Genomic DNA, 21,386 nt, shown 5'->3' with positions numbered 1-21,386 from the left:
ATATATATATATATATATATATATATATATATATATATATATATATATATATATATATATATATATGGGGTGCGGTTTGTATAGAGCCTAGGCTATAAACAATCAAATTAGAGCCTACCTTCAAATAGTGTCGAGAAATGCGGTTTCAATATTGGAAATTTTTGTGATAGCCTTCAAACATATTTTCATCTTTATTTATTTTTATCTTTATTATTAAGTTTAAAGCTTCAAAAATAATGTAGATCGACATATCTATGAAAACTTGAAAATCTTGAAAATTGATGGTCCAAAAATGCATTATAAAATACACTATTTCCAAAACTTGAAATCTATTTTTTTATCATGTCCATACATCTTGATGTCAAGATGATTAATTTGAGGATATTTGGGCATCGAACAACATCTTCTAGTGAAAGTTTTGAGGTAAGCTCAAATTTGATTGTTTAGAGCTTCGACTCTATATAAACTTTTCCCATATAAATAAATAGTATATATATATATATATATTTATGTTAGCCCAAGGGCTAACATGAAAATATGAGCTCAATGGCCCAGATTGAATTTGGGCCGATCTGACGATCACGGATGCTCAATAGTGTTTGAATTTTAATTTTTTTTCTACAAATCCAAATAACTTGAAATTTTAAGCATGTGTTCATAAAAAATAGATGAATCTTCAAAAACTATCAAAAATATATTTTATATGAAATAAAATAACCAAAATACCCCCGTAAGCGCAAGGGCTAATGTGAAGATATGAGTTCAACGGCCTAGAATGAATTTAGGCCGATCTGACAATCATGGAAGCTCAATAATGTTTGAATTTTTAATTTTTTTTACAAATCTAAATCACTTGAAATTTTACGCATGTGTTTATAAAAAATAGGTGAATCTTCAAAAAATATCAAAAAAATATTTTATATGAAATAAAATGACCAAAATGCCCCCATAAAGTTTTAGGGGTATTTTGATCAATTTTTTTTAGGTGCAGCTTGATGAGAATAATACATGTTTAAAATTTCAAGTAATTTGGACTTATAAAAAATAAAAAATAAAATTCAAATATGAAATGAGGTCGTGACCGTCAAATCGGCCCAGATTCAATCTGAGCCATTGGGCTCATATCTTCATGCTAGCCCTTACGCTAACAGTAGTATCTTCCATATATATATTTAGGAAAATGCTAAGGTTGGTTCACTAGCTCATATCTTCGAGCCCACCTAGATTGAATTTGGGCCGATTAGACGGTTACTACCTTATTTTGTATTTTAATTTTAAATTTTTTCTACAAATCCAAATCACTTGAAATTTTAGATGTATATTCTTTAAAAATATGAGAATCTAATAAAAATATTTTTTTAAAAAAATGGTAAGAAATAACTTTTTGAAGGCATTTTGGTCAATATTTTTTTTGTGAATTAATTTTTAAATATTTTATTAAGTGCACCTTGATGAGAATAATTGAATGCCCAAAATTTCAAGTGATTTGATTTTGTAGAAAAAAATTAAAATTAAAATACGAAATGAGGTAGTGGCTGTTAGATCGGTGCATATTTAATTTGAGCTGTTGGGTTCATATATAGATATGAGCTAGTGGGCTAACCTCTGCATTTATATATATATATATATTTTAAATTTGTATATTTTTTTGTTGGGTCCCTTTAATCCTCAACCTATAAACCTTATTTTTATTTTATTTTTAAATAATTTTTTGGATCAGACCAGTGCAAACTTGATCCGTATTGCCGATCTAGTGATTTGACATAAATTTATAGGTGAACGGTCTGTCCTATGGGTGATAATGGACATGGACTTGACCTAAAACCTGTGAGGAGACACGATCTAGGTCTCGGAATGGGTCCAAAGATTGGTGGATCTAGTGTGTCGCGTCCGAGTCCTAATCCATGTACCTCACTATATTTTTGGGTCTGGATCTCGTTTGAGGTCCGATCAAGTCCAATCCGGGTCCCATATCATTTTTTCAGGTCCGGATCCAGCCTGACCTGTTGCCGCCCCTAATCTACCTCACTGATCCGGGTTTTAAAGGACCCCTCAAGACCGGTGATCTTACACATGCCACCCAACTTATGTTGTGGGTGTGTTAAAATCAGCCCCCAAATTTAATAACTGTCCGCAAAGATCCGGCGCATAAGGCGCTGTACAAAAACGCGTTCCTTAAAATTAGGGCACGAGGCACGTGATAATAACTAAGGGTATTTCCGTAATTGACAAGATCGTATGGTAATTTAGTAATTAGCACGTACGAGGGTAGAATCGCAATTAAGTGTGGTTTTAATTATAGGCGTGCGATGCTGGCGCCAAGCGCGGCACGTGTGGCCCCACCTCCGTGCATGTTGGCGTCTCTGTAGGCATCTGTACAATGGCTGGGATGGCTCGACCAAGTGGTTCTCAAACGATCTGGACCGTTCATTTCAAGATTAGTTTGAATATATTCCTGTCCAAAAATTGGCTTTATCCAAATATAGACTTTCCCCTCGTAGGCAAGCGAGGCATGCCTCCCCAAAATAATGCACACAATTCCCAAAATGCCCACTTATTTTTTTAAAAAAATTATATTGTTTTTAAATTTGGATAAAATCCAAAATATTCTAACGAGTCAAAATTAATTCTCTCAAAAAATGTCCCAATATTATTCCTAGCTTTCCACAATGCACGCACTTTTTCGTTTTTTTTTTTTTTTTTTCCCTAGAGTGTCAATTTTTTTGGACTGTTCCCACTCAATTAAACTTTTCTGCATTTTACGAAGTAGTTAAACAACTACATTTTATTTCTGATGTAAGTTTATTGTTGTTGTAATAAAGTTCTAAACGATTAGTAAATCTAAACATATCCGTATTTTTTCCACGGTTATTTTCTAACTTTATAAAAAAGACATTGTCTGACTTATTATAAATGTTTTTTACTGGTTAGGTGCAGGAGAGGACCCTGAGCCAACCATGCACTGAGTTGGGCCAAAAGACTCCCCACAAAAATCGGAAAAGGCACAAAGTTTTTCATTGAGACCTCAAGAGCCCTTATATTCACCCCTATTCCCCAATATGGTAATCAACTGTGGCAATGGGTCAGGCCAGCTTTCGCCTTACCCTTGTCCTCATAGTGCCGTCCTATCACGGCTGGCCTGAATTGGGCTAAAAACAAATAAAAAAAAAATAGTGGGCTGGACTAGGCCGAACCAGACCAGAAACCCTAGCTTGACCCTGGGCCGTAGTTTGTGACCCAGGACCAATTGGGCCCAGCCCCAAAAGCTACCTTCACCTTTCCTTACAATGCCAAAAATCCCCATGCTTATCTGTCAGATAAGGATGGTCTGAACAGAAACTCTGGCAATTCCTAAAATTAGAGGGTCGGGTTTTGCCCAAATTACGGGTATTTTAGTCATTTCTATATTTGGACCCTTCGATCCTATCATGAAGAGGAGGAAGGTTGGTCATTGGGACTGGACCCGATACAGGGAAGGGCATTATTGTGATTTTGAGAAAATTTGAAATGGGGATATGTTAATTATTTTCCTAATGATTCGGGGGGTTTTTGGTCATTTTTAAGGGAAGGATGCCATCCAAACAGGGATACTCTCGTCATTTATAGAAGCGACACTGTTTTGACTTACGAGTCCTGTTGTTATTAGAAAAGGTGCCCTAGATTCTCTCCAATGCTTTGAACCGTGCCTCCAAGTTTAATGGATTTTGAAATTTTGGCCCCATTTTTTTGCCACGTATTCCCAAAATACCCTCAGACCATTAATTCGCGGCGCAGCTAATCCGTGGTCACCACGTGTCAAACAGTACTCGTCCCAAGCGGCATGCTTACATTGGAGAGAACGATGCCGACGCGTGGCTCACTCGTAATAGAAAACACGCCTCTCTTTTCTGCTAATGACATAGAAGCCCTTACAAAGTTTTGACCAAAATGCCCCTGAATAGTTGTGGGTGGGAGAATGGTCCTGTATATCCTTGCAGGTATGTAAAAATTTCTATCATGTCCTTGTGGAGATTGCACATATTTTCAACTGATATAGCAGAACTACCCTTGATCTTCCTATGGTTAAATTTCATGAGGCAACTTTAGAAACGAGTAGTGAAATTGGGTAAGTTGTGAGTTATTAGTGTATACAAACTTAAATGAGTGAACTTATATCTATAATTTAATTCAACATTTATCCTATGAAGGTAGAAACCTTAAAATTCATTGTCATCCAAACTAATCTTACCTATCATAAAATTCTTGAATGGAAAACCATAAAAATGCCATTTTAGACCATATAACATACTCTTGATACTTAAAAAGGAGACCACATGTTATGTTTCTAGTTACATGCATTAAAGCATGTAACTTATTAATTTTACCATCCAATTTAGATGCCTCTTAAATGTGGGAAATTTAATCATCTAAATAATAATAAATCTACAATGTCAGTTGAATTTTGGTTCCGCTTTGCAATTATAACCCAGAACGACAATCAGGCGAGTAGCATGCATCGTGTGCTGTGTGTTGAAAGAAAATCTCCGTTCGAATCTCCCATGATAGTGGAGATCTAAACCACAGCACGGCATTAAAAGTATGGGGCCCATTCACCTCCTGAAGTCTCCGCCGCCATGGCATATTAATGGTAGAGATGTGCCCGACAGATGATCATTCCTCGAACTCCAATTACAGATATGTCCAAGGTTATTAGCTCGACATTGTCTCCCAGGTAAAAGGAACTTTGTCTAAATTTATATGTTTATCTACAGAAATTTAAATTCTTCCTTAGTTTCTAACGAAAAATAGTGGTCCCATTTTCTTGTTCTTAAACTAAATATTAAGCAAAAATAGATCAATTCTACCAAGGTGAATTAATATCGATAAGCAATTACCTAATTACAAATGTTTTGCTTAAGTCCAAAACAAAAAGAACATTGCAATACACACAAAAGTGGGGTTATTTCAAGTAGAGGGTCGACACAATAGGCGGGAAGTGGAGAGGGTAATCTTGATACTCTGGAGCGAAGGGCAATCTCGTAACAAGGGTGGCCCTGATATATTTCCAACTTTCAGTGGCATTATAAAACTTATTCAGTGACGCCGACCGGGGACCCTAGGGTTGACTTACCGCCCGAAACGGACGACACGTGTCATTTACAGTCAGCAGCCGATTTCCAGAGGGGATCGGTTTCCATCCACCTCAGTAAAAATGGCATTTAACGGTTGGGTAGGTAATAAATATGGAGTAATGCCCTAGAGAGAGAAAGGAAGAGCATGTAGAGAGAGAAACAAACTACAGAACCAAGAGAGAGAAAGGAAGAGGAATAGAGAGAGAGAGAGAAAGGTAGTAGACATATATAGGCGACCTAAGGAGAGAGAGAGGGGAAGAGAGAGGAGAGAGGGGAGCCTGTTCTGCAATTTTACAGTGGTGAAAGGGAGCACGTAGAGAGAGAAAACTAGGGTTCAATTTTTCACCCATAAACCCGACAATACCCGGTTTATCCCTGCGTCTCCTCTTTGTGGAGAGACCGTTGATTCTTGTTTACCAAAATACCCCTCCCATGGAGAGGGTTTTGGGGATAGATTTGGCATTATAGAATTCATCGGGATACAAATAAAAGGGCACGAATGGAGTTGGCCTCTACAAGAGGGGATATAGACCGGAGCAATAGTGAGAAAGAGAAAGAGACAGATAGAGAGAGAGAGAGAGAGAGACTGAGAGGCCTAGAGAGAGAAAGAGAGACTGGTAAGCTTAGAGAGAGATAGAGAGCAGCAGAAGCGAGAGAAAACCTTCTCCTTGACAGGTCAAATATTTAAAGACCCAGCACACTCTTCTGCATCTTTTCTCTCTCTTCACTCTCATGTATTTACTCCCACAGTGTTTCTCTCTCATAATATATTTCTTTCACTCTCATAATATATTACTTTCTCTCTCTTCTCTTTGCAAAATATTTGAGGAAAGGACTTACGGCTGCTTTCATGGCGATCTCAGTGCAGGAGTTGGAGGAGTTAAGGTGAGCCGAGGGTTGCGATTCCTCCTCTCTTTCTGATCGCTATAAAAGAAACCGACTCTTTCTCACTCCTCCTTCCTCTTCAGTAAAACTTGCTCGCGCAGGTATAAATCTCTCGATCCTTTTAAAACTAGCGAGCGAGAGAGCGAGAGAGAGAGAATTGAGAGAGAGAAAGAGTGATTTTATGGTGTATATATTGTCACAGTTATGAATTTTAAACTAACTTGCTGATGATTTCCACCATTATATGTTTCTAAATTTTCACCTTCAGTTGAGCTTTGAAATTCATTGAATGTTTTTAATAGAGATTTTTACAGATTTTTTCTCTTGATTGTGGGTCTTTTTCCTTTTTAATGGAGATATGGTTTGATTTCTTGCATTTTCTTGGTTTCTTTCTATTCTCATCCATCTTTAAAATGAGATCGGTTTTTCAAGATTTATTTTGATTTCTCTTTTCTTTTTCTTGAAAGTTTTCTTGCCTCTCTTTAGCAAGAACTTGTTATTTCTTAATTCTTGCTCCCCTTGTTATAGGGTTTGATTTCTCATGATTTTTAGAGTTTTTCTTGGTGGTTTTGTAGCCGTGTGTGTGGTTTTTTAAGTCGATTTTGTAACCGTATTTTTTATTTTTTATTTTTTAAAATATCCATTTCTTTTGATTCCAACATCTCTTTTATTTTAATTTTTTTTTTTATTATGATATAAAGGTCTGTAGTGATTTCTACCTGCATTTACTGCTTGTTTCTTTACCAAAACATGGCCCAATATTATATGCGTTTTATGTGTATTAAAACCTTAAAAAGTTTCTCAAGGATAATTCAATTTTTTCAACACTTCGCACTCCTTTTTGTCTTCATTAACACATTACTTGTGGATATTTTCAGTGATTTAGAGCTCTCCTTTTTAAGTTTTAAATTTCACTTCCCCTCTAGTTTTCTACTTATTAACCATATTTCTACAAAATTCATTTCACATTTTCAGATCAATCATTACAATCTATCTATGGTTTTCATCATGGAAAAAAATGAAAATTCTTTATGAGATGAGATATGGATGACTTATGGTCTGACTTTGTGTATGGTCCTTCATAGAGCAGCAGAACTTCTTTATCCCTTGACAACTATTATACGTTACATCAAAATCCATGATTTTTCTCTGCAAAATTTCACAATACTTCTAGTTTTTTGTGATCTTTAGCATTATGCTGCTAAGAATTCCATCTTTACATTTTATGTCACCATTCTTTCCTTTTTTCATTGGGAATTCTAATTTTCAGGTCCCTGGAATTACATTAGAAGGATCTAAGCTTATTCTGAGAGAATGTATGGAGATTGCCAGGTCATGATGTCAATGGGTGGAAACATAGTTGGAGAGCCAATGTTCCCTCCTTCAAACCTCAACTTCCTTCATAACCTGCCTTATAACTCACCACCAGTCTTCTCAAGCCTCCTCACTGTAAGTTCTAATGGCATTGTATGCTTTTTTTTACTTTCATTTTTTATCTCTGATGTCTTTTGTATTTCTTCTTTCTTTTTCATTTCTTTTTTGCCTCCTTCTGTTGAATTGAGGGTTATTTAGGTTTTCATTTTTCCTTTTTTCTTGTTCAGCTTTCTTTTGTACTTCTTCTTTATTTTTCATTTTCTTTTTTGCATCCTTCAGTTGAATTGAGGGTTATTTAGGTTTTCATTTTTCTTTTTTTCTTGTTCAGCTTTCTTTTGTATTTCTTCTTTCTTTTTTTTCCCTCCTTCAGTTGAATTGAGGGTTATTTAGGTCTTCTCTAGTTCTGGTTTCATTGTTGGTGTATAGGTTTTTGGGTAGTTTGGATCAGGTAACCAATATGGAATACCTTAAAGAGTTTTAGATTTAACTTCAGGCTTTCTGCTCTAGGTTTGTTTTAGCTTATGTATCTTTTTGAGAGACTTTTTTTTCTTCTTCATGGCCTATTCCCTCATGGGGGGAGTTTATTTTTTGCATATGGCTATTTTTGTACCATACCAAGATTTTTTTAGGATTTCGAGTCAAATCGGAATCTTTTTAAGGCAATAATTAGTAAATCCTAATAATTTTGTCGGAATTTGATAATTAGATTTCAAATTGGATGTTTCTGATTTCAGGTCTTTCTTAAATACCATTGTTTAAAATGTCGAGCTCGAATCCTCTGGACTCAAATAAAAAATACATACATTTTTTTTTTTCGGGGTTGGGTCAAGTCCTTTTTTTAGTGTGACAAAAATATACATACAATTTTACTTTTTAGGACTAGGATCCCACTCTCCCTATTTTGGGATTCGTTATTTGGATGGTCGAGTGCAAGTGTCTCGCGTCAGTCCGTTCCCGAGTCAGATTTTAAGACTCGGGTCTTACTAGTTTTGGGGCCAGTCATCCCCACGGTCAAAATTGACAAAATAGACATGTACTTGACCTTTTACGAATAGGGTTAGACTCACCCGATTTTTGGGGCAAGTCATTTGGACAATGACGTCCAAGTGTCTCGAGTCAGTATGTGCCCGGGTCAACTTTTAAGACTCGGGTCTACTATACTGGGGGTTAGTCAGACTAAAAGTAAATGCGGCAAAAACAAACATACAATTTTACTTTTCTTTTCAGGTCCGACTTACCCAATTTTTGGGGTTAGCCATTCAGGCTATGAAATCCAAGTGTCTCGAGTCAGTCTGTTTCCGAGTCACCTTTTAAGACTCGGATCTTACCTCAACTAAGTGATACAAATATACATATGGTTTTGCTTTTTGGACTCGAGTTAGACTCGCCCGATTTTGGGGATAGTTATTCAGACTATGGAGTCCAAGTGTCTCAAGTCCGCGCCCTATTTTTCAGGTTAGTCACCCAAACTGAATATAGACCTACAATTTTAGGACTAGGGTCAGATTCGCCCGATTATATTGTATCTGTCATTCAAATGTCTCGAGTCAGCTCGAGCCCTATTTTCAGCAAATTTTTTCTCGTTGATAATTAAGATAGAAGAAAAACATTTACGACTCCTAAACCTAGAAGCGGACACCATAGATTATTTTTCTCTCTCCTAAATTTTTTCTCATCGATAATTAGGATAGAAGGAGAAGATTTACTTAGGACTCCTAAACAGACACCATAGATTCTTTCTCTCTCCGAATTAGCAAAAGGAATCCTAATTATATAACTCCCATATCTGTCCATCAAAATTTTACTCTTAATTGGATTCCTAATGCCCTATATGGATACTGTCTCTGCCCTTTATTTGCAAAAAAGAGTCCTAATACACCATACCTCTAGTATCTTTCCCCTCAGCATGGGACTCCTAATGCCATATACTCTCTCTCTCTCTCTTAATATCCTTCCAAGAGCTGCTATAAACATAATTCACAGTCTGTCTTTCTCTCTTCTTTTTTCTAAAGGCTTGTCTTTCTCTCTACCAACAATGTTTGGGGTCGTAGAACCAACCATACAGTCATGTTTGCTCTCTCTCTCCCTCTCTCTCTAACCGTTTGGAGGGCCACCTAATCCTCTGTATACTTTTAAATCTCAAAAAAAACTTCTCTGTTTACTCTTTCAGAACTAAAATTCCCAATATGTTTTCATTGCTAGGAATTACTACTCTCTCACGCTCACTCTAATTGGATTTGGGTTCTTTTGGTGTAGAAAGAGGATAATGGTGCATTGAAAGGGAAGGAAGATGAACTGGATAGCAAGTCTGGAAGTGGGAACATCGATGGAGGGGTGTCGGAAGAGCATGAGGATGGTGAGCAACAGCAGCGGAACCCCAAGAGAAAGCGTTATCATAGGCACAGTGTCAGGCAAATTCAAGAGATGGAAGCGTATGTCTACTCTCTCTACCATCACCATCTCTTCATTCCCCATTAAATTACCTGCACTTTTTTTTTTTTGGGTTGCTTCCCCCCCCCCCCCCCTCTCTTTCTCTGTATTTCTCTCTCTCTACATCTCTCTCCCTCCTCTCTTCTCCGTGGTTGTTTGGGGTGGCCATATTTCTTTATGAGAACCATGGTTTTGCCGGCGCTCTTTATGTCCAAGATTTTTGGTAAATATCTTTGTCTCAATTTTCAATATAGGATCCCTGTCTGATTTTCTTAATCCTTTTAGTTTTCAATTGATTTTATGCTTGACTTAAGTTTATGGTATAATTTATGTCATGCTTTAGAATCTCTTTGACGCATGTTTACCTCGGTCAGCATGTAGGTCAAAAGGGACAATACTATTTTAAAATTTCTTTCAAATTTTAGGGATTTTTGTTCTTGAGGTGATCTCATTTACCCTGATTTCATGCTCGACCAAGTTTATTTTATAATTTATACCATCCTTAATAATCTCTTTGACACATGCTTAACACATGCTTACCTAGGCCAGCATTATCGTAGGTCAAAAAGAACAATACTCTTTTAAATAAGGGTGTGGTTTCTATAAGGTTGTAACATTAAACAATCCAATTAAGCCGCATCTCCAAGTGTTATCATAACATGTAATTTTGATGTAAAAATCTTTTAGGATTATCTGAAAATCTATTTTTATAACTAGTTATAAAATTTTAAACTCTAAAAATGGTTAAAATTAAGTAGATCTATAAACATATGAAAATCTTGAAAATTGAAGATCTAGATAATGTGTTTCACTATTTTTGGGACTCAAAATCTTTTCCTTTTTTTTTCATATTCATGCATCTCGATGTCGAGATGATCAATTAGAGGTTTTTTCAACATTAAAACAATCTTTATCATTTTGAATGTGCATCTTTAATTCTAGATTTTCAGGTTGCAAACTTATATAAATTTTTTCTTTTATGATAATACTATTTTAAAATTTATTTCAAGTCTCAAGGATTTTTGTTCTGAAGTTGACCTCATTTTTTCTCCACGAAGTTAAACTGAAAACTATAATGTAATAATTATATCTTTTCTATGATGATTCTTTTTCGGAAAATTGTTCTATGCGTGGGGGGATGCATTTACATCTGCTGAGGTATAAAGCATTGGATGCAAATTGGTGGTCCATTAAAAAATAGTTGAAACTAATGGTCCAAAAATTTTCTTCCTAAAATTATTTTTTAATTTCTAAAATTTATTTAATTATTTATATTTGTGATCTCCATGTTAGAAATTATATGTCCTTAAAAATTAGGTAAAAGAATCCACCTCAAAAATAATAAGTTTTAAGAGGGGACTCATTTCTACATGGACTCGAAGAAACCGCGTCCTTTTTTTATCCCTTCTCTCTTTTAAATTCATTCTAACCATCCATGTGCGGTAGCAAACGGCTTGGATGATGATAGTCGTAATACAATAGTATCCTTCAAGGTATCGGCCAAACTTTGCCCTTTTTTAATATGTTATATGATAAAAAATACAGTCATACAAACTGTTTAGAATTATACAAAATAGTGTATACAATTTATTGTTCAAATTTGTAATTTAGATCTTTTATCTCTCCCTTTTTTTATCATCCCTCAGCAAAGCCAATTTTGTACGTTTTGTAAACTTTTTTCCCTGTAATTTTCTGATTTTATGTGTAGTCTATTCAAAGAATGCCCACATCCGGACGACAAGCAAAGGCTCAAACTCAGCCAAGATCTTGGCCTCAAACCTCGACAAGTCAAGTTCTGGTTTCAGAACAGAAGAACACAAATGAAGGTATCTCTTTGTCTCATTTTTGTCACCATATCTCTCTGCATAATTCTTTGATCCGTAACTAGTTTTTCACACTGCTAAACTCCCTTTTGTTTAAATTATTATTGTTGTTGTTATTTTTACCATTTAGTAGCCATGTTACCCTCACTGGAGTCAACAACAATTATATTTCATGTGTCTTTCAAATAAATTTAAGGCCATTGGTCCTCAATCCTTTACATGAGATTTCACGTAAATGCTTGGGTAGTTTAGCGGAAAAGGGGTCCACTACTTTTGGTAATAATGGAACTCAAGACTTCATGTTATAGTGCCCTACCAACCTGACTGCCTAGCTTTTGTGGCGTTGTCTTTTTACTCATCCATATCCTTCCCTTAACAATGTAATTCTCGCAAATATAGTCGAGTTGTTATTAGACCTTCATTGAAGGTCTATGTACACTTACACCATGGAAACAGTAGGGTCAGAGGCAATTAACATAAAATCAAAGGGTTGGATCAGTGATACTATGAGAGTAGCTCCTGTTTAGATTAATGATACTTTTATCGTCTGTAATTATCGTTCAAACTAATTGTCGATGGTGACAATTTCCTTTTCCTATCTGTTCCCAATCTGTTTTCCCTAATTTAAAAAAGAAATTTCCCCCTTCTTTTTGGCCGTGTGGTACCGAAAGGTCCCAAACCATGTCAGTGGCCCCTGGTTCACCCCTACCACTATAAAATCTCTCAATTTATTGCATATTTATGAAATAAAACAGCTTTTCTAAACAAAGAAAGAAGTAAGTAATGCACTGCACGATTCTCCCTCGCCTGCGTGCACGCGTGCTCAAGAAACTGTAACTAAGTTGGTCGCTTCTATCTCTTTTTAGCTTCAAGTTCTCTTTAAGAACTCTTGTTAGTCTTCTTTTTTCATCCCATCATACACAGAGCCATAGCATTGTCCATTGTTCATTGCTCTTTTGTCTATCCTCTTCTCTTTATTTTTCTCTCGAACTTCTTGTTTTCTCTATTTCTGGATTGTCTTTTCCATCTCATAAAACATGTCGTTGTCTTTCTCTTTCTCTAACGTGCATTATCATCATCATTGCGCGGCTAAGCAGTCTCAGCAAGACCGCGCCGACAACGTGATACTCAGGGCTGAAAACGAGAACCTAAAGAACGAGAACGTCCGCCTGCACGGCGCCATCAGAAATATAACATGCCCTGCTTGTGGGGGGCCAGCCATTTTGGGAGAAATGTCTCTTGATGAGCAGCACCTGCGCATTGAAAATGCCCGACTCAAGGAAGAGGTTAATTTCTTCTTCTCCCTCTCTTTTTTCCTAGAAACATCGGTCACATGTGAAACTTATGAAGACTTTTATTTCTTCTCCTTTTCTTTCAAGAAAAATTTGGAGAAATTTACATATATATCCCCACAATTACCATTATTTAAAAAGTACACCCAATTTGTTCTACCATATTCCCATACATAATGGAATGGTGAGTTTAAGATCTGATTCTCGGAACCCATGTCATAATTTGCATGAGGAGTACTTTCAAATTTTTATATTTCACAAAAATTGTTAAAATTTTTGAAATTTTTGAATTTCTATGAGATGCAGGTATTACAAGGACTAATATCTCAATATCTCGAATAGTTTTATTTTTTATTTTCCCCAAAAACAGAAAGGAATAGCTTGAGTATTAAACAAACATCTCTTAGGGTTTCTTTGACAAAACCCTAATTTTGTTAATTAAATGTGGGGTTTGCATTTTTTTTTTCATTAGTGTTCGCTTTTGTCTTTTTGTGGATGATTAAAAGCATGGCAGAGTAATTTATTAATTGTTATTTTCAGCCGTCGCAGCCTGTGTGCCTGAAGAGAGAGAGAACGATTTTAGACGGTTTTTTTTTATTATAAATAAAATATCTAGGTTTTTAGAGTGAAATTTCATGAGTATTAATTTCTTAAAAGAAATAATATGAAAAGAAGAAGATTTTTAATTAAAAGTAGATTCTTTCTATATTTTAGGATGGTGTGAAGCCTAAAAATAGAAATAATTTTTATGAAGGGTATCTTGACATAAAATACAAATAAATGTGTACATTGTTAAGTTTGAAATTAGTACTTCTAAATTGGGGTTATCTGAAAACAAAAACTCCCACAAACTTAAACCCCTTTTTAACGCCCTCTCACTAAATAGGGCATACCAAAAAATGATCATTTAGAAATCTACTTATCAGGGGTGACATAGGATATTTCCGGACAATCTAGTGTCTAATAAACTATTTACTTTTTCCTTTTCTTTTTTTTTTTTTTTTCCTTTTTTTTTTTAACATGTCTAATAAACCATTTACTTGATCTTTTCTATTTCCTTTTTTTTTTTAACATGTCTAATAAACCATTTGTTGTCTATAAATATAGATCCTATTTGTTGTTAACAACTTTATTTAGAGTTTTAAATGGAAATATGTGAGGCTTGAGAAAAGCTCCAAAGGGGTTTACTCTCCATTTAGATGAAAAGATATAAGCTTCGATAAAAACTCTGAAGTCAATTTTGAACGGTCCAAATTTGTATCATTTATGTCCAAATAATCTAGACCATCCAAATAGTTGAAGAAAAAGGCTCTAATAATAATGATGATAATGAATGACACACTAGCTTTGATTTGTGTTTCTCCTCCCTTATAATCAAATTTGAGGAAAATGAGTACGCATGTACAACAGCCATCTGGCTCATCAAATTCGTAGAGAAAAAAAAAAAGACAAATGGGACATCAGATGAATTCTGTGTCGATTCGATGAAATGTTTGAGAAAATTTCCACTCACTTTTCTATTTAAAATTATGCAACCCTTTTTTTTTTTTTATTTACTTTTAGTTTGGAAATTGAATTTATTTTTTATTGAAATTTAGTTAAAAATTTATGGAATAGTAATTAGTGATCTATTTTGAAAACTTATACAAATAAATTATTTACTTTAGTACAAAGAAGTCACACAATATTCTTGTCTATGAAATTGCCTATCAAAATTGAAATTGGGTGATAATAAAAATGTCATTGATTAGATTCAAAGTTTAACAAAAAAAAAAATCTTAAACTCTATGACCATCTACTTTTCGGATTGAACCTTCTATATGGGTAAAGATGCCCGCTCAAGGTAGGAGGTGAGACGTCTAATTGTGGGTCTATCAAGCGAGAATGGGCATACTAGAGATAGAGAGAGGAAATCAAAGGATTCTTCAAAAAATCATCCCTTCTTTTTTTTTTATAATTTAGTAGTAATTCAATAGGGAAAGAGCCTTGCTATTTATAATAGAAATGTAACTCAATACGTCACGTTGTAGCACCTATCACTCTAATCACGTATGCTTTGAGCCCTTACTAGTTATTGTTTCTCCCTTGCATGCAGCTCGAACGCCTTAACGGTATGGCGACAAGATACGCTGGGGGGAGGCCAGTACATGGCATGGTTCAAGCTCCACAAATGATGGTCCCCTCTTTAGACCTTGATATTGGCATGTATACAAGGCAGTACCATCATGAACAGGCTCCTCCGCCTCCCTTTTGCCCTCCTCTGTGCCACACTAGCGACATGATGGTGCCCCATTCAATGCCTGAGATTAACCCACTCGGAACAGTTGGACTACTGGAGAATGATAAGCCACTCGCTTTCGACCTTGCCATGGCAGCCATGGCTGAGCTCCTAAAGATGTCTCAGCTTAATGAGGGGTTGTGGCTCCAAAGTGGCGGTGAAGGTAGAGAGATTTTGAACGTGGACGAGTATGCGAAGTCATTTCAATGGCCGATCAACCATAAGCAGGAATTGAGCGGGTGGAGGACTGAGGGGACCCGATCCACTGTAACGGTTATAATGAACAGCATCACACTCGTTGATGCGTTCTTGGATGCGGTATGTGTGTTCCTCTGTGTGTGTGTGCTTGTATGTGTGTGAGAGAGAAAAGTCACTTATTCATTCATCCATGTACTGTGCAGAACAAATGGATGGAGATGTTCCCATCTATAGTTTCGAAGGCAAGGACAGTCCAAGTCATAACAGCCGGACTTGCCAGCCATGGAAGTGGGTCGCTTCAACTGGTAAATTTCTAACCACATAACTTCTGCATTTCCAGGAAATTGCAGTTATTTTTTTTCATTCAATTTCAATTCATCATTCATTTGGAAATGACTGAGTTGCCTATATTCAATATCCATGTAGGACTGTAAATTTGCCCTGCTCTTATTCATAACCAAATCATAATGCATTACTAAATGACTAAGATTATTGAGAAATTTTCTATTTTCAGATGTATGCTGAGTTCCAGTTTTTCACTCCATTGGTACCCACTCGTGAGGTTTACTTTCTGCGATATTGCCAACAAACTGCTGACGGTGGTTGGGTGATCGTTGATTTTCCCGTTGATGGTATCAGTGAGAATCTGCAACTGCCTCTCTCTAGGTACAGGAGGCGCCCCTCTGGTTGTGTGATTAAAGATATGCCTAATGGTTATTCAAGGGTAATTATCTTCGACTGAGATATTGATTTACATTTTGCTGTATTTGAAAGGGAATGTCTGCGAAATTTTGATAGTTTGCTGAAATAAACATGGAATTTGAAAAATCTGTAAAACCCAAATTTTTTATTTAGTGAAATCGTAAAAATAATTGTGTCATGGCACTTTTGGATCTTTTCGGAAGTCACCGAAATTTTTTACCATTGTAGATTCAGATTTTTGTTGAATTTCCAGAGAAACATTCCTGCAATTGGTAGTAATGGGGAAGTTATCTTATGATGTTTCGGATAATATTGACCTTTTGATAAAGAAGAACTGATTATTTCTTATGGTTGTGATATTTGGGAGGATAACAAAAAATATATAAAAATAGATCTTTGATTCAGCTCTTGGCTAAAGTTCAGAAGAAAATAGAGTTCAAGGGTCCATATAATTAAGTAGCCAATATTCGATTTTAAATTTGAAAAATTTGTGGCACACATTATTTGACCTTCTAATTATTTTTGGAGGAAAAAAAGAATTGATCTCTATGACATTGATTTTCTATGCAGGTGACTTGGGTAGAACATTCAGAAGTCGATGATAAACCAATTCATCCCATGTTTAATCAAATTGTCGAAAGCGGAGAGGCATTTGGGGCTCAACGTTGGGCCACTGTGTTGCAGCGCCAGTGCGAGAGGCTCGCAAGCCTCATGGCTGAAAACATTTCCGATCGTGATCTCGGAGGTAGGAGATATTTTTGTCAACTTTTCTTGAAAAAATGGCCTTCCCTTTTTGTAATTTTGAAAATAAAAGTGGAGTTGGGCATGGTGAAGCCCGAGTTTCTCACAGTTACAAGGTCAAATCCCATGCTCACCCATGGAAAATGGGAAAAGTGTACCATAAACCATTGCATTATGACACAGGATTAGGGAACATTAATGTTAACATTAACTTTTTATTTTTTTATGATGGATGGTGGGAGATTAATAATACCTTAATCTCTCCGTCAATGAGAACAGATTATTGGCGTATGACTTGTACCATACACCACTGGATTATGGTATACTTAACCCTTGAAAATGGATAGTTCTTGAAGTTTATCCCTAAACACTACCAAACTTATCCATCCTTTTTACTTGAATCAAATAACTCTGTAGGTTCCAATTAGTAAAAAAACTCCCTTATATACTTTTGCTTTTTCATCTTGCTCCTGAAATTATTGTATCACCACTGTAGTTTGGTTGATTAACACATGACCTTTAAATATAATTATATTATACGTAAAATATAGATATTTTTTAATGTTCACATAAAATGCAGTTTTATCCATGGTTTTATGGAATGATAGCTTTTTCAGTAATGACCACACTGGAAGCGCGACGTAGCTTGATGAGGCTTGCCCAGAGGATGATGAGGATCTTCTGCATCAACATGAGCGGGTCTGGGGGCCAATCATGGACTACGCTAACAGGCGGGCCTGAGGACACAGTGAGGATCACAACAAGGAAGAATACTGAGGTTGGGCAACCCATTGGGCTCATACTCTGTGCTATCACCACTACTTGGCTGCCCGTTCCCCCCCACCAGGTCTTTGATCTCCTTCGAGACGATCGCCGCAGAACTGAGGTATGTATGCATCCACGCATGCAACATTATATTCATGTATGCATCATACATGTGCTATGAATCAATGTATGTAGGAATCCAACTATGCTAATGTGTACAAACACATGCATGTGGGTATGTAAAGGTTTGGATGTCAAGAAAATATACAAAGAGATCATTTATTTTTTATACAAGAGGTCATAATCACTCGTCAAATTTTAAATTGGGTAGTTATAAGAGTGTCATCGATTAGACTCAAAATTCAAAAAAAACTTCTTGAACTTCATGACATATCTGAATCACAATCCAAATTGACATCCAATGGCTAGAAATAATTGTGACTTCTTTGGAACAAGATAACTGGGAATATTCATTTTAACTGGGAGTCAATATTTCTGAGATTTTTGCGATTAGTTATTCATGAATAATAATAACAATCACAAACTAATAATTGTAATATATTTACAGTTAGATGTTCTTTCAAGCGGTAGCGCTAGCAACGAAGTGGCGCACATTGCCAATGGCACACATACAGGCAACTGCATTTCTCTTTATCGTGTGAATGTAAGTGTTACTCAAAATCAATAAAGCCCTCTCTCTCTCTCTCTCTTTTCCCCACTGTGAGTGTACAAATGAGAGAGAAGACTTGCATTTCCTTTGCTCATTCACTTTCTCTCTCCACAAATTGAAACCGCACAGACCGGGGGCAACACACCGCAGAATGTGGAGCTGATGCTCCAGGAGAGCTGCACCGACCCCTCTGCGTCCCTTGTTATCTATGCCCCCATCGACATATCCTCTGTGCAGATGGCTGTGACGAGCGAGGACCATTCTTATGTCCCTCTCTTACCCTCCGGTTTCATCATCACCCCGCGACGCCAACCCAACGACCCAAAACATGCCTATAACGGCAACGGTATCAGCAGCAGCAATAATAGGGGAGATGGGTGCCTCATGACGGTGGGGGTGCAGATGTTGGCAAGCTCAAACCCTACTGCAAATCTCAATTTCTCAGCCGTTCCTGCCATTAACAACCATCTCTGCAACGCGGTTAATCAGATCAGGGCTGCCTTATTGGCACCTCGTGATCAGTAACGGTAAAGGTCTGCTAGGGACACCCACCTTCGGAGAGAAGTGGGGAGAGTCCAGGGAATAAATGAGAGAGAGAGAGTGTGTGTCTGTGTCTGTTGGGATTTGAGGAAAAGAGAGTGTGGGGGTTGTCAAAATGATGTGTGTCTTAGGATTAAGAGTGAAAAAAAAGTGTGAGAAATTTTAAGAGAATTGCCCAAAATGAGCTCTCGTTTTACAGGGATGATGATTATACCAAGAGCCCTAACTTTTTGGAGGAAGACCTGATCTTGTCAAAATTCCTAGAGGGGGGAAGGTGTTATATATACTTCACAAAGGGGCCTGAGGTATAATGGTGATGCCAGTAAAAAGAGGTGCTTTCTGGGTATTTTCTATAGAGTCATATGTGGGGGAGCACTATCAAGTAATTTCCCCTTGGTATATATATTTATAGAGAGAGAAATCAAGGTGTGGAGAGATAAAGAGGTGGAAATGGTGTAGAGATAGAACAAAGGGGGTGTAATTTTGTGGGAAATAAGAGGAAGAAGCACCATTGGAGATGAAATATAAGGGAGATAAATAAGTAAAAAGTGGGAATGTGGGGGAGTCAAGAGCGCACCAGATGAGATCCTTGCTGTGTGGTTAGGTAACTTTGATTATGGTGGCCTCACCACTTAGCCAGGGTGGTGGTTCGGGTATTGACTTTCTCTGTTTCTTTAACCCCTTTTGTGTCATCATATACACTCGTATCCTTGTTTTCAAGCTTTTATTACATCGTCATACACATACACTGGATTCCTCTTGTAGAACTTTAATCTATTGTTTACATGGGGCTATATATATATGGATTGGTTGCTTTGGGTTACACTCCCTTGAGTTCCTGTGCTGGTTTTATGCCATTAAATGTGTTAGGAACTTTAGTTCTCATTGTTGTTCTTTTCTTGAGCAATGGAAAAGTGGCCTCGGATGCAAGTAGGGCAGGCAATGGGCCAGGTAACCCGACCCGGCCTTAAAAAAAGTAGGGTCCGGGCTATAAAGTGTGGCTTGAGGGATGGGCTAGGGCTAGTGCTGGCCTATCCCAGCCCTAATAGGGCCAGGGCTAGGGTTGGCCCAAGACAAGGGCTTACCCAAAGCCAAGGCTATCCTGGTCTATTGCCACCCGTAAGTGCAAGGAGGTTGCAACCAACTTTTTCTTTGGATATGAAATCAATATTTGAGGGTATTCCATTGATCGGCTCAATCTCCAAAGGAGAACTCTTTGAACATACTCTAGATCATGAAAATTGATGTTTGGAAGTCATACGTGATTGTGATCTCTTTGTACTAAAATTAAATGATTTATAGTATAAAATCCATTTTAATAAGTGGAGAAGTATTTGATGCTACTCGAATTTCCTACAACTTGCTAGGACCTTCATACCTCCATATGTAGGTAAGGGATGGCTCTCCAATGTCACTAGTGTGCTCGAAGTCTTTATGAAAATTTGATTGACTTTGAGTTGAGGATGGACATACCCTCAAATATCCCTCAATTATACCATACAGTTGGATAGGGCCTTGCTAAATGTGGGAAACTCAAGTGCTAGAATTGTATATAAATACTTATCAATTGCAATTGTGAAATATTTAGTATTTGTATATATCATGCATGAGTATGAAACAATTCTCTTAAACCATTTAATGTCAGACAATGATGGTTGGGTGATGTCTTGCCTCAAATCAAAATATGCTGAAACTTTTTACAGGCTTTGAGGATAGGAACGATATACCCCTAACTGTCCACGTTTGACCTAAGATAGCTTAGGGACTTGTTTATAACCAGGTAGTATATAAAAAGGATCGTATATAAGGAGATTATTTATTTTTGATAGAAGATGGTCACAATTACTTACAACTATCCGATGTGAAATTTGATAGCTTGGATGTCTCAAAATACAACTAAAAATATCTATTATTTCACATATTATCTATTTTCAACTATTTCAACTCATTATCACGTATTTTTATAGACTTTTAAGAACCAAATCAAAAGAAATCAATAAACTGTTAGATAGTTCATCTTGGTGTATTTTAATAAGCTTCCCTAAAATTGTAAATAAATGCTGCATTTTTCCTAAAGTAAAAGTACACAGTGTGCATTGAGTTTCATGAACAGTACGAAATGTAACTTGTGCCTCATCCCCACTATCAAGGGTTGTGGCTTAGACAGAGATGAAACCACCAATGGAGCGGCATAATTGGTGTTTTGAGGCGTGCAACTTTGCGAATTTGAGGATACTGTTCGCTCCGAATATTTGTAGCCATGTTTGAGCCATAGTGCGGGCGGACAGCACCGCCCCAGCCATGACAGGGGCAGTGGCATGGGTGCCTCCGAGAGGGTGAGAGAGATGTTGAAGTGAGAGATACATCTCTCTAAGGTACCCGGCCCTTGACCCTGCCATGGCTATAACAGGGCAGCCCCATCCTTTCAGCAGCTATGGTCGTAGGACTGAACTTTAATTCTGCCTCCCTCCTAGCTGAGAGAGGGAGAGAGTTTTGTGTATGCGTGCGAGAGAGAGAGAATGACGAGGATTTTCCCATGGTGCACCTCATATGTATTGGGACTGACACTGGAGCTCT

The 21,386-nt window shown here is 36.9% G+C and overlaps 1 protein-coding gene across 10 annotated transcripts; it reads left to right on the top strand.

Annotated features, from left to right (window-relative positions):
• The first annotated feature begins 5,641 nt into the window (after positions 1–5,641).
• Positions 5,642–19,634, top strand: HB-7 (homeobox-7). Of its 10 annotated transcripts, none has more exons than XM_020673414.2 (13): positions 5,642–5,786; positions 5,980–6,097; positions 7,267–7,445; positions 9,627–9,802; positions 11,509–11,626; positions 12,721–12,909; positions 15,011–15,511; positions 15,595–15,696; positions 15,906–16,115; positions 16,664–16,838; positions 17,443–17,720; positions 18,168–18,263; positions 18,399–19,634. In XM_020673414.2, the coding sequence occupies exons 3-13, from the start codon at positions 7,311–7,313 to the stop codon at positions 18,792–18,794; spliced, it is 2,376 nt and encodes a 791-aa protein (XP_020529073.1). In that variant the 5' UTR covers positions 5,642–5,786; positions 5,980–6,097; positions 7,267–7,310; the 3' UTR covers positions 18,795–19,634. The 10 variants fall into 10 exon arrangements, with proteins under 10 accessions (XP_020529073.1, XP_088717169.1, XP_088717171.1 ...); XM_088861043.1 differs by having other exon boundaries at positions 5,648–5,786; positions 17,452–17,720; XM_088861045.1 differs by having other exon boundaries at positions 5,653–5,786; positions 5,975–6,097; positions 17,452–17,720.
• The last annotated feature ends 1,752 nt before the right edge of the window (positions 19,635–21,386 follow it).

The sequence above is a fragment of the Amborella trichopoda genome, chromosome 3 (assembly GCF_054954075.1).
Source record: "Amborella trichopoda isolate Santa Cruz 75 chromosome 3, AtrichopodaSantaCruz75HAP2 v2.0, whole genome shotgun sequence".
Taxonomy (NCBI): Eukaryota; Viridiplantae; Streptophyta; class Magnoliopsida; order Amborellales; family Amborellaceae; genus Amborella; species Amborella trichopoda.
Note: the sequence above shows the minus strand (reverse complement) of the source record. Positions and strands in the feature narration are given on the sequence as shown.

Bases quoted from the DNA above. Each gene is read 5' to 3' on its own strand.
- HB-7 (XM_020673414.2), top strand. From the start codon at position 7,311: ATGTATGGAGATTGCCAGGTCATGATGTCAATGGGTGGAAACATAGTT. The intron at 9,803-11,508 runs GTATGTCTACTC...TTTTATGTGTAG, and splicing joins CAAATTCAAGAGATGGAAGC to TCTATTCAAAGAATGCCCAC. The intron at 12,910-15,010 runs GTTAATTTCTTC...CCTTGCATGCAG, and splicing joins ATGCCCGACTCAAGGAAGAG to CTCGAACGCCTTAACGGTAT.